A 13,699-nucleotide genomic window follows, 5' to 3' on the forward strand; every position below is an offset into this window, starting at 1 on the left:
TTATTGTGATGACACTGAGATGGAATTTTCGGAAAATTCGAGCGGTACTGACCTGTTTGAGAAATATTCCGGCTGTTGATGTGTGCCAGAACAAGGGGACAAGATGCATGTTGGTCAGAGCCTTGTGCCTATAGAACATACCAGAGCCGTTACGGTCACTCCTGCATTCAAAGCCCGTATTGCCTGGGGTTCGAGCCCAGCTTGATCCCTTCTGGAGCTTGAGGGGAATCATTCGAGGTAGTAATATCTACAGCTTTACAATACAAGTATGTGGTAGGTAGTACAGCAGCTGTCTGCAAAGCCGCCTACAGGAGGTGTTCAATTGTTAACTTATTATGTACCATCGCAGCGGCCGAAAACTCCGACCTGTTGGGCCTGAATTGATCCACCTGCCCGCGAATACCAAGTCTAGCTCACCCGAGGGTACGTTTCTTTCAAAGCCGAAAAAATCGTTCAGGGGGTCTTGGTTTGATTCGTCTCAAGCGCCAAGCAGCCTGGATGCGCATGCGGGGGACTAGCCATTATTCCGTCAAGTCCCCGTCTCTTATCACGCGAACTATTGCATCTCGGCTTGAGAGACACACCAACGCCCAACAATTCCCTCAGTAATTTTACATGCCAAGAACAAAGCAGGTGGGATATCGGTCCTGAAGCGCCGTCGGGGTCAAGCTCAGGATACTGTTTAGATTGAAGCATATAAGGCCGGACGACTTGCCGATTCGCGGGGCATAGTAATCAAAGAGGACGGTCTCTAAACCGCAAACAGCAAACCAGCATTTCTCATTAAAAAACACCAAATTTTGCATCCTCGGCATCCTCTACTATACTGTCAGCTGCCGCTTCAGCCGGTTGCGGCGAGTAGAATGAAGCTCTGCAGCCCGCACACTAGAGTTTAAATTACCAGACACCAGTTGACATTACTAGTTCCCCGCAGTCAAATGGCCCGAGTCCAATGTAGAGACGCTGGGGCGCGTGAATAGTGGCCTGTCAAGGAAAATCAGCCACGAACACGCTGAGCTGTCGACGGTTATATTGCTACATCTCCACGATGCTCGTTGTTCGGTCCCGAGCTCCTGACTGTCAGTTAGGACCATTGCTGCGTGCTGCTGCCCGCCGTTTATGGAAAGCCACGTGTGTGTAGAGAACTTATTCCAACAAACTCGGCTGCAACTGGCATCCCCACATTTTGGAAATATGTAGTTACACGGTACGGTCTCCTTACGTGTGTCAAATCGCCGCCGCTCAAAGGCCCATTCAGGTGGCCAAATACATCTGCTGTAAGCGGGACTTACCGATTGGAAGGCCGGGTTACGTGGTCAAATGAACGGACACGAGGTGTGAGATTGGCCACCGAAAACCTCCGCTATTTTGCTCAGATTAGAAAGGCCTCATCTCGGAATGCTCAGCCATGTGCGATATCTTTTTGGGTCCAAAATGCAGCAGACCGGGGCGTAAGACACACCCCCGCTGACAAGGTTCACCAAAACACTATTCATGCCTTCTGCATTGTGAGTGCAGTAATGATGAGTCGCTTGCAGCAATACTTTTTGGCCATTCGCAACGCCTACATTAAATCAGGTGTGGAGGATGATGGCTGCAGAAAACAGCGAAAACTCCCCAGCTTCACGTAATTTTAAAATTGGCTTTTGCCACTGAATTTTAATCCGCAACCTCAGATAGCACCGTGCTCATCCCTGCGATCCCTGCTGCCTTACGCACTCACTTGCTTTTCCGGCCTGTTTCGTCAGAAATATGTTCCGACGTCACTCTCGCCTGTAATAGCTGTGGACGTACTCCGTAGATGGCCTTCATATTCGTCAAAGTCGAGCAGGACATTCTGCGGCTACCTGAGCTGGCCAACAGGAACAGCTGGAGATGAACACAAGCAGAAACAAAGCCTTGCTCGAGAATAAGCGGATCCCGGCAGTCGCGAACAGTGACCCCGATGCATCTCATCTTATATCTAAACGGAGCCAAATTCCAGGCTAGGCGTTCGAGCCGTCGTGAGGCTGCATGTGACGTATTTTCGGAATTTGGCCGAGCCGTTGCGGCTGCACGAATCTGGACCCTTGACGTGACAAGGAGCGGGCGGAGGAAGCAATCGAGCCGTGTGGATTGCGAGTGAATCCATGCCTTGCGACCAGTGAAACGGGAGAGATGCAGCCAGGGGACATGGTGGTGCGCAGCAAGATACTTGGAGCACGGCCGCTGAGTTTTACTCCCTTTGGAACTGTTTCAATCTGGATGGCTGCCGATGTCACAACTTGCATGAGACCACGGACCCATGGAAAGCGCCTCAGCTGCTAACCAAAGGTTCTGGTCGCTTTATAGATTTTAGATTATCTTCTTATATATTGATTCTATGTGATATTAATTATAAGAAATTTCATTCAGAAAATGCCTTTAATTTCGTACCTAAAGATAGATATTTACCTTCTTCAAGTTAATGCAAAATATATCATAACTATAATAAAAATCCGAAAAATTGGTGTTTTATACACTTCTTTTAACCGAAGTTTTTACTTCAACATATATATATAATAGTCGTGATGTTAATAAAAAGAAGTAATTAATTAATAGAGCCATAATTAATTAACTATTTGTCAGGAAAAGTTTCAATTTATTAATATCTAAGATCTCGACAGAGATCTTTAAGAGAATATATATTTGTCAATTATTAGGTATTAAACTTATTCATCTATTCATTGTATATCCTGATTACATTAAATATAAAAATTTTTTAATGAATCTCAATTAAACTGAGTTCTTTTAGTATTCATGCTATTTTTTATGGATAATAATTCAAATGTTCCTTTTTGAGTTGCAAACTTTTTAGTAATTTTCATGTGGTATGCCTTAGATCAATCTAAAAAGTCTTGATATTTAGAGCTAAATAGCGGATAAGTATTTAAATAGTTTCGACGTTATGGAACTGGCTTTGTTTGCCCGGCTTTTGCCTCACAAGCTGCACCAATGGTGCATGAAAAGAGAGACACATCAGATCCTCTAGATGTTGAGTGAGTAGATAGATAAACTCTGGTCTGTCACTCTCATTGTGGATCATCCTAAAACTGGAGCCTTGCCGCTCTACTTGGATTCAATCTTGCTTGACGTTTCTTGTATCGACCCGCATGTGTTGGGTCGGTGCCGCTATTGCAAGGATCAGCCGGGGCGTACTAATTTGGCAGATTTTCTCCTGAGAATGCAATCGGCCCTGCCGCAGCCATTGGGCCAACGAGACCGCCCGGTACAGCTCAAACGACGGCCATCTGGTAGTGGGGAAGGCGCTAAATTTTCATTGGTGCCCGTCAACCTTTTGCTCAGAAAGAAAGAGATAACCTGCGGAACTTTCAAGGTTAAAAAAAAAAACCTAAAGAAAAAGGGAAACTTGGTAAAAAAATTTAATCAAAGGGCTTCTTCATTTCAATTCTCTTTTCTGCTGTAAAATAAGAAAAAGAAGACAGAAGGAAGAACTTTTACCTACATAGATATACGGAGTAGCAGGGGGGGATATATTGACCGCTCAGATCGACAACGCGCTTGGGCCAACAAGCAAGCTCAGTTCAGTACATTTCGATCATGCCGAGTCAAGGGGTTCTTTTTTTCATCCTTATTTCCATTTATTGCAGGGTTTGCTTGTTTCCTTCTCTCTCTTAACAGACTCTTAGAGCATATTCTTGGTCCACTGCGGCCTCTGTCCGCCCCCAAAACAGTCAATGCAACGCAGATGCCATTGCACCATACATAGTGCATAGCATCATCACTGACACCATGAGAAGGATGGCCGCTCGGGGCCCGAGCCGCCTATCCATTGCTCTAACTCTAGTCTGTGTACTGGCTGGAATATTCACATTGAGGCACATTTGTAAGGTAATACGATGGACCGCGCTATACTCTCTCTGTTGAAGAAAATCGCAGCCAAAGTTTGTTTTGGCGCAAGTGTTGACTTTGTACCAACAGGACAGGCAGGATTCCGTGGTTGCACAACGCAAATCCGACTACAAACCGCCGACGAGTAAGCCCGACTACCTGGCGAAATATGACAGAGATCGCGTTCATTTACTTGTACCTGCGAATCGCGCCGACGCTCGAATGTGTCGAACACTGACGAGCGCTCTCATCAACGACTACCCATCTCCGACAATTATCAACTGGGAGACAAAGGAGGGTGACGATTCTATGAATGGGTACGATATGACGACCGGAAAGAACTGGGGCGTTCTAAAATATCTGCGAAATCTGCCTGCAGAAGCGGACCAAGACTTGGTCATCATGGTGGATGCATACGATGTCATCTTTCAGCTGCCGTTGGATATTGCACTGCAACGGTACGAAGCGGTAAATGTCGAGGCGAATTCTCGGCTGTCTCAACAACATGGAGAGAGCCAAGTGCTGCAATACGGACTGAGACAAAGCATCATTATGGGCGCCGAGAAATACTGCTGGCCGCTAGACCACAGGCACCCCGCCTGCTGGGCAGTGCCTCCATCGCCTATTCCGGCGAACGCATATGGGAGGCAAACAGACAAGGGAACAGCAACTAACCGACCTCGCTGGTTAAATTCAGGGACCGTCATGGGTCCCGTAGGGGATCTGCGCCGGTTGTACGAGTGGGCCCATGTACTCTGGATGGCCTACGACACCAAAGGCGGCGATCAGGATTACTTTAGCAATATATACGGCCGACAGGAGCTATCACGCCAAAGGTTGCGCGGCAGTAAAGAGTGGTTATTTGGCTTTGGTGAGTGGTTCAAGGAGAAGAACCTCATTTGGCCACACATGGAGAAGCAACATACCGACTACCACCTGGGCGTTGATTTGACCAGCACGGTATTCCAGCTACTTAACAAGGCAGTTGGTGACATGTCTCCGGTTGTCCACAGAGACAGCAACGATGTGGAAGCCAAGGGCCGCAAACATGGGACGTCGGCTGTTTATGGTTCCAAGTTCCCATTTCCTGACGACTTGCTAGCATCGCCAATGCCAAAGGGAACTCAAATCGAGGCATCAACAAATATTACCTGGCTTGACGTGACGCTACTCACCAATTTCCACGCGCGCTCCATTCCTGCAATCTTGCACTACAATGGCGATGTGAAATCCGGCGCCGACAAGGCGTGGCCGTCGCAGTGGTGGACAGGTCGTGGGCGAGATATTCTTCGCCTGAGGACGAGCAATCCCAACTTTGGCATTGCTACCGATGCTAACAAAACGCTGCAGTGGCAGGATATTTGCGGACAGTTTGAGAATAAGTTGATTGGGCCTTCTTGAGTTGGCTAACTAATAAATCTATATATTATAGTTAGGCTATATATAATAAACTACTTGATAAGGTTAAATATAATAGAAGCTATTAGTAGTAATTTATTATATTAGACTTGAAATTATATTAATTAATAACTCTTAAAGTAAATAAGTATAAGAGAAGTTTAATAATAGGTAATTATTTTATAAAGTTATATAACGTTATATTCTTTTCTTTAAATAAAATAATACTAACCCTTTTTACTAAGAATAAATTAGCTAGTAATATTTATTTTTTAGCTAGCTTTATAATAAGCTTTTATAATTACCTTAATTTTTCAAGCTTTTTAATTTTAATAATTATCAAGTTTTTTTTAAGTTATTTTTCTCTTTCATATTTTATTAGCTTAAAGATAATATACACGTATATACCTGTGCCTAGAGCTATAAGTCTATAGACTATAATAAGAAAACTATATTTCTAATTTCTAAAAAAGCTTAAATATTTAATAATAAATCTAATAAAATACTTAAATTATAATAATAAGTATATAAATTAACTTATATTATAACCACTTAACTTATATAAAAAAGTAGGTTTTATTAGGTTTTAATAAGCTAAAAAACTAAATTATTCAATTTTATAGAAAATTATTATATTATATTATATTATATTATAAAAACTATATTATATAGTTTTTAAAGTTTTAAGCTTACAAGAGTATATAGGAACCCACTTTATTATATTAGCTTATAATATAAAATTAGTATTAATTATTCGTAAAACTTATAATTATATAAGTATTTTATTAGATTTAATATTATTTATTATATTAGAAACTATAAAAACTATAAAACTATAAAACTATACTACTTTTATAGCTCTGCCTATTATATAGCCTAGCTAGTTAATAGCTGGCCTTATTACCTAGATTTCGGTTAACATATATTAGCTTTTAATAAATAAGCCTTTTTAATTATATTAAAAAAGAGGTATTTAATTTTATAAATAATCACAGTCACTTTAATTAAATTAATAGGTGAGGTCTAAATTAGGGCTCGTACGGTCGTACCACCTATAATATATACCGGTGTATTTTGTACTTTTTGTCCCACATAATAGGACAATACATGCAGTTGCAACAAGTAGCGCGTATTGTTGCATCCACGCGGATTCTAGCGTCAAAACTGGAGCTATCCAATACGAGCTCGGCGGTAGCGCAAATATGGCAAGTGGAACAACGCGATTTTCCCGGATCCCAGATCCCGAAATGCCAATGCTGTCTTGGGCCCGCTGTGCCAATGGTCTCTCTTCCCCACAACTCTACCGACAATCGATTTTGCTACAGTACCCATCTCGGTTTCCAGGCAAATATTAATAACGCTTCCCTCCGAATCATTTGCAGAACAGCGGTAGTCGACCGTTCCAGCATCGTCACCCTGGCCGACTCCCATAGGCGGGCCACGGGAATTGTCGAGAATGGAAGGCACCAAACACAAACAAGTGGCTGCGGACACCAGCAGCCAGCAGTTTGGTGGACCTGGTCGTGGAATGCCTGACGTGGACTCCGACCCCAGTTGCAGCTTCTGCGGCATTAGCTGTGATTAAGACGTGGCATGGCTAGCACTGGAACGCTGTGACGACGACGGGAGGAGATTTATGAACACGCTGGACTTTTACCACACTCCAATTCAGTCTACGGTGTATTGTAGCTAAACATAAACCCCCAGTGCCAATCGGCACGACAAGGCAGCATCGCAGCATCGCAGCATCAATGGTTTAGCTCTCGCAACTTGGCTAACATTGACGCTGACGCTGACACTGACAAGGCAGGGCAAGCCAAGGCAATGCGTGGCAGGCAGGTAGAAAGAGAATGGGAGGACGCAAAACTATCGCAAAAATATAAGGCCCTGATCCTATAAACCGCGGCGGCTAACGGTTAGCCGGCTAAAAACACTATATAACACGTATAAAATATAGCGCTTACTTATTTTTATAAGAGATTTACATATAAAGTTATAAATAAAACTTATATTATTTATAATCTCTTATTTATAATATATTATATTAATAAAAACCACGTAAATACTTATAAAAGAAAGTTTTTAATTAATTTTAAAAGCTAAAAGTAATTTATAAAACGTGTTAAATATATTATTATACTACTAATAAGCTAAATCTAGTGGAGCGGTACGAGGGAAAACCCCCACTATCGTAATGTATCTTCTCCAGCCGGCTGACGGTCAGTCGCGGTTTATAGGATCAGGGCCTAAACGGGCGAGGACTAGCAAACGCTGTTTGGAAGGCCAAGGCATTTGATTGGCCGCGCTGGCGGAACCTGGTGAGTCAAGCGTTGGGCTCCGTCTGGCCAGCTAAAGCCATATAGAATGACTTGTTAATGTCACGAAGGCACGAATGTACAGACTCTCATTTCCTTTGTTTAGCTTTTGCAGATAGACACATTATGTATGTAATGTATCTAGCTAGATTGGCGAAAGCCTGCTAGAATATACATGCACTCTTGTGAATTGAACTAGCAATGGAGGTGCCTGAATGCCCCCGGCTTTGTCACAGTCCCACCTCGCAAATACGAAGAATTCACGCTCGACAGAGTCCCATTATTCGACCAGATCGTATCGTCGTACTGCCTACCACCAGCAACCGAGACCTTTTATTCTCGCCAATCCTTCTCAAATTCCGACTCGCTACAGCTACTAGAGGCGTTCTCGTCTAGGTCATTCTCGCTCGCCTCGGAGAATTCATCATCCACACGAGGTGTCGTCGCAGCCGACGCCATCTCGGGCGATACAGATCTCACCGATAAAGTATCAGGCAGGCTTACGCCATCGCGAGAACGGTCCGCGGCGACACGACGGGTGGACAGTGATGGATTCGGGCTGCGCAGAGGTCTCTTAGAGCTCTCCATGTCGAGTTGCCTGGATGCCGGCCGCTTGCTGCTCGTCGTGTCCACCCTAATGGGACTATCCGGTTCCTGGTTACGTAGCCACTCTAGGCACTTTCCAGCACTCCATCTGTTCTCCGCACCCTTCCGTAAAAGGCCCTTTAACATGGCCTGGACGTTTTCCGGTGTATCCGCGATGCGCGGGGAAAGTTCCGTCCGCACCCATCGTCCAAAGTCGTTGGGATCCCATGTGTCGTCCGCTTGGGGCAGCCAAGTTGTGAACATCTCCAGCTGAATGAGGCCAAAAGCCCACATGTCCACTTTGTGTGTATATGATCGGGGGCGGACGAACAGTTCGGGGGCCATGTAGATCTCCGTGCCAGTAAAGGTCTCCATTTTTGATGAGAGGTTTTGCTTCGATGTACCAAAGTCAGCCAACTTCAAAATTACAGCACCCTCCTGCCAATGTACCAGCGCGTTTTCCGGCCGCAGATCCCGATGCGTAATGCCGCACTCGTGCATATAGTGCAGGGCGCTGATAAACTGAGTGCTGATTTCCAAACGCTGCAGTGGGTTCAACGTAGGGAGTGCGTCGCGGAGAGTAGAAGGGATGTATTCGACTATCATCCAAGGCGGCAGGCTCACGTCATCGGCCAGGACTAACTCGTACGCTTTCAATATGTGCGGCTGAAAAAGAACGTGTCACAAATCAACCTCAGATTCGGCTGCTTCCCGAGTGGAGAAGACCTTCGCTGCAACTTACATGTTCCAGGCGCCTGATGATCTTGTACTCAGCGTCCAACGCCTCAAGCCGTCTCCTCGCATAATCGGAGTTGTCGCTCGATTTATAGTAAGGTTCTTTGGCGCCAAATATCCCTCCTGTTGTCATGTTCTTCACCTTCATCACCGACGCATGCATCCCGCGACCGTGCGTCTTCTCAACGATATATGTGGCGTTATTTTGGCCATAGCGGATCGATTCAGCCGACGTCTTCTCCTGGATTTTCATCGAAGGGAGCCTTCTAGGACGTGCAGCCACAATATCCCAACCGTAAGATCGAACCAGTTGCTGATATCGTTGAGTTTCCGCCCGTGTTCGCATCGGGGACCAGACCCAGCAACTCACGGCTTCCCACTCAATCACGCAAGGGCGGCGCAGTTCGACAGGCTCGTCAAGTTTGCATTTCTTAACATCAGTAGGCTCAAGGATGCGAACTTTCTGATCGGATAGCAGTGTCACCCTGGGGTAGTACGTTATTGGACTGATATCTATCCTTATCGATCTCCTGCTCACACGACTTCGGTTATCCCCAGCAATCTGCATGTCGCACACGTCGGAATCACTGTGAGAGCCAAGAATCCAGCCCGTCGGATCGAAAAGGTGTTCCCCAATGGTCAGACAGAAAAAAGGTGGATTAAGAAAGATGTTTCTCCCGACTGCTCACCCATCCACGCCACATCATCACTGTTGTTGTTGGGGGGGGGGAAATAAGTATCGTTTGTTTTCGGATGACTCAAGAATGTTGTCAACACCCTTGAAAGAACCCATAATCAGCACAATTCTGCCAACGTCAAAAGTCTGCGGACTCGTCATATTGAAAACGCAAGCCAGTGCAGCTACACCTGACGCAGGAGAAAGTTGGAAAAGGATTGAAGAAGCAAGGCGGAGATGGAAATCCTGCGCAGTGAAAAAGTGGTGAATATCGAGCCAGAAAAGAGATTCCAATGTCAAGGTTCCGTCGTCGTGCCTATGCGGAGGGGTCTTGGGCCGTCTTTGGGCGTCTACTTGCAGCTCTAGCGCCAGTCACAGGGCGTTGCCACCTCTGTTTGGTTACACCAGCACCAATTGTTTTCTGTGCTCTCGCTCTACTCGCGACGCGGCGGCCCCGTTTGTTTTGTTGGCTCGGTGGCGGTGCGAGCGACGATTGTGATACCTCTCCGCTCTGAAGACACCGCCGCACCCTTTCTTGGCGCCGGCGCCGGATTTGATCCTGTTTCTCCTGAGCTGCTTCCCTCATCTTATGCTCTTCTAGGGCGGCACGTTGTCGAAGAACCTCTGCCTCAGGCTGCCAATATTTATTATCCGCAATCGAATACCGAAGTTTCGTAGTCTGCTCCGAGGATTGCCCGCTCTGTTGCAGGAAGCTTTTGCATAATGTAGCAACATCGCGCCAGTGCTGGACCGTGGCTTCGTCGCCCTTTGCACGGCCTTGTCCATATAGCCGCTTTATCAATGAACGTAGGTAGTGCTCGGATTCGGTTTTCCAGTAGTGCGGGTCAGAGATTTCTTCCCGACACTGGTCTATTTCGTGCTCGGCGAAATGATCGTGCCATAGCTCGCACCGCAACTTGTGGTTCTCGGCGGTATCGTCGTCGTCGTCGGATGAGGAACGTTCTGGGGTTGCTTGTTGCCTGTCTTCAATCACATTATTCAATCGCTGTTGAAGGTACTCTTGCCCAGCTTCCGACAAGAAAAGGGCTCTGGCGCAGTTGTTGGAACCCTGCATAGAAGAGCCGTGTCTTCCAGACCACTGGGGGCTTTGCGCCATGGAAAATGTGCTTGGGAAAGAAGGCAGCAGGTGGGAAGGGAGTCTGTAAAGAATCCAGAATCGGCTCTTCCAAAGTGGTGCTGAACATGATGGGGAGCTAAGATGACCCGCCCAAGGTCACGTTATGCTGCTCACCTCGTAGGCTGCGGCTACCCAATAGCGCTTTAGGCCCATAGCTGTGAGTGAAGGATGCCTGGCGAGAGAAGGCGGAAAGGATGAGGTCCTGAGCAACAGTCACACCAGGGCGCGCCACTATGTAGGATCGCTGTAATTCGCAATTCGCCGCCACGGTTTGGCAGTTTGCCTATACTGTTGCGTCGACTTCAGCTTCATGGAGGAGCTGTCGGAAGACCAGACGAACTGCTGGGGAGCGAGACGAGCGAACTCTATGAGCAGTTGAGCGACGAAATGCAGGCGGACATTGATGCACGATGTGGGCCCCCGCCCTCAACGCGCTGGTGCAAACAGTCCAGCCTACCACCGAAATACTGGAACGCACACTGGCTTCCACATCATGCATACAGCCGCATCATCGGAACTTTGTGGCGGCCCTGCCATCAGACGAGGCACGGGACGTCTCTTTGCCACCAAATTCAGCCCGCGGCGACTTCTGCCCCCAGAGCATTATTCCCAGCCAGAATTGGTCATCAAGCTATCCCGCGCGTTGCTAGATTCATCCGTCGTGATGATCTAAAACAAATATTGATCTATGCTAATAGTGCCTGTCTCAACAATAGACAGCCCAACCCAAGGGCAGGACGGGTATTCGCCTTCAAACCCGAGTCTTACTAACCTCCCGGCATTATGTCTGGCCGCCTTAAGAAGAGAGAACCCTTGGAGACGAAACAACCCAAACCAGTAACCGGGCTAAGCTGCGAGCTGTCCTTACTGCACTCCGCTTCCGGCATTAACGAGGCGGGGGGTTCATAACATTAGTTTCACTATTGACTCCGAATATACCGCTAAAGGCGCACGACGTGGGTTCATAGCTGGGTGCGTCATGTGTGGAAAACGAGCACAAGCGCTGAGGAACCTTGACGCGGAATGTCGAAGAGCCGATGGTGTCTAGCTTAGGAAGACGTCCACCTATAGGCGCGAAGGATTGGAAGGTTAATGGCTGTCAAATACTTTCTCCCAAGAAACGCTTGCTCGTCTTCATAGGATACCCTGTGCTCTTGTCCCAGCTTGCAGCGGTGTTGGAATAAACAAACAAACCGGATATTCCAAATTCCTAGATTCACTACGCACAAGTGACTGGGGCAAGAGAAGAACTTGGACGGCAACAGCTTTGTTCAAGCCTTTATTATCACCACACTAATTACTCCACGTGGTACAAAGCACGACTAAACCAGCAGCTGGGAGACCATGGCTTCTAGGGGCTCTTGGCCTAACCCGTAGGTTTATAACCCCCCATGTTGTCGCGGGCCAGGGGCTCCTCATTGCCCGGCTTAACCAAGCGCAATGGATAATTAGACACCCCCTATTCATATCTGCATTGATCCAGTTAACTGCTTGGCGAGCTGTGCTATATGCGCAGGCATTGATTGGAGGCTATCAATAGCAGAGGGAAGAACCCGGCAACAGATCATTTCTGCACGCGGAGTCTACATGCGGCACAGCCTGTGATGTGTAACCCAATCTGCAGGATCTGCACTCCGTACCGAGAGTGAGGCTGGCAGTTGCAGCTTTATTGATGACATGTTTGTCACTAGCGGCAACTTCACAACTTTACCTCGACTTACTGCACGACCAGAACCAGGATTGGCAGTCTGTATACTTGCGTCGTTAAAAGCTTAGAATCGGGTTTTACGACGTTTAGGGTGAAAGGGATAAAAAGCTGGGTTACGCTATATTCTTTTGTCGACTTCTCCTTTCCTTTAATCCAGATTTCGCGGACTATATAAGTGAAGTAAGTGTATTATACGAAATCAAGTACAGCGTCACGCTTTAACTAAATGGAAGAGCAGAAATCGTCTATTACCAAATCTGCCCCAAGTTTACCTGAAAAAAAAACTACAGTGATTCCGTAATGCACCTGGCCTTCTTCACCCCAGTTCATAAACTAATTCTTCAGCAGATTAAGATGGCGAGCGCTTATACTAAATGCGCAGCGTTCTCCCGCCAGGAACAGGTCAAGCGTGGTGAAAAATGTCCAAAATGTGGTACACAGAACTGATAAACACCTGTTACGCTCCCCGTGGTATGTTGAGGAAGATATTCTCTTCTAATTTGGAAAGGGAGCCCGAATGCGCAGTCTGTTTACATTCGTTATTGTGCCACCACTCATTCTAAATGCCATTCTTTATTGGGATCTAAATATATCATGGATGACCCAACGAAATTGTGCGCCAAGGAGAAAGCTTGTACTCTCATCACCTTGATCTTATACGTGCTATGATAGCTCCGACGAAAATTGATTCTGGGAGCTGATAAAGGAGCTAAAATCTATAACTCCTTAGAAATCTCCAGCCCCAGCACACTTCTAATCCCGTATTACGTTTATGATTCACAGTCAGGCATGCCATCTGTTTCGGGTCAGATAATCTTTTCAGTATGTACGCATCGATAGGGCCGTTAGTAGAGACCAAAATGTCATCGCATCAGTTAACGGAATTCAGCGCAATGATTTACTAGTACACATTCATATAACCAGCTAATATTGAAAATAGCTTTCACTTCACATATATAATACAACACTCTGCGCGGCGAATTCTCCGATCTTTATATCTACGCGAAAAATATACGACTAGATGCCTGCGTAGTCCGTGACGACAAATAATAAACGGACATGACTAACTGATAAAGAATCGCATAAATTAATTAATTAACTGTAGGCATGTTACAGTAACTTCGTAATAATAACCAGCGGAATTACTAGGTACATCAACGTGGTGATTGAGAATGCTCTTCAGGTTGCAGGGCCCAGAACCTCCACCTTTGTAGGCTGACGTCAGGCCAGATGGCAACTTTAGGGCTAGGGTAGGAAAAAGCAAGCAAGCGAGC

General features: G+C 46.2%; 3 protein-coding genes across 3 annotated transcripts; 1 reads left to right on the plus strand and 2 right to left on the minus strand.

The window, feature by feature from the left end:
• Positions 1–3,635: 3,635 nt before the first annotated feature.
• Positions 3,636–5,345, plus strand: J3458_021036 (uncharacterized protein). The gene is made up of 2 exons (XM_007808733.2): positions 3,636–3,870; positions 3,961–5,345. The coding sequence occupies exons 1-2, from the start codon at positions 3,772–3,774 to the stop codon at positions 5,269–5,271; spliced, it is 1,410 nt and encodes a 469-aa protein (XP_007806924.2). The 5' UTR covers positions 3,636–3,771; the 3' UTR covers positions 5,272–5,345.
• A 2,571-nt stretch (positions 5,346–7,916) lies between these two features.
• On the minus strand, positions 7,917–9,471 carry J3458_021037 (uncharacterized protein; the record flags this gene model as incomplete). Its single annotated transcript, XM_066122363.1, has 2 exons — positions 7,917–8,834; positions 8,911–9,471. The coding sequence occupies 2 exons, from the start codon at positions 9,469–9,471 to the stop codon at positions 7,917–7,919; spliced, it is 1,479 nt and encodes a 492-aa protein (XP_065972617.1).
• Positions 9,472–9,895: 424 nt separating this feature from the next.
• J3458_021038 (uncharacterized protein) lies at positions 9,896–10,696 on the minus strand (the record flags this gene model as incomplete). The annotated part of the gene is made up of 1 exon (XM_066122364.1): positions 9,896–10,696. The coding sequence occupies one exon, from the start codon at positions 10,694–10,696 to the stop codon at positions 9,896–9,898; it is 801 nt and encodes a 266-aa protein (XP_065972618.1).
• Positions 10,697–13,699: the final 3,003 nt, after the last annotated feature.

Source organism: Metarhizium acridum, assembly GCF_019434415.1.
Source record: "Metarhizium acridum strain ARSEF 324 chromosome Unknown scaffold_577, whole genome shotgun sequence".
Taxonomy (NCBI): Eukaryota; Fungi; Ascomycota; class Sordariomycetes; order Hypocreales; family Clavicipitaceae; genus Metarhizium; species Metarhizium acridum.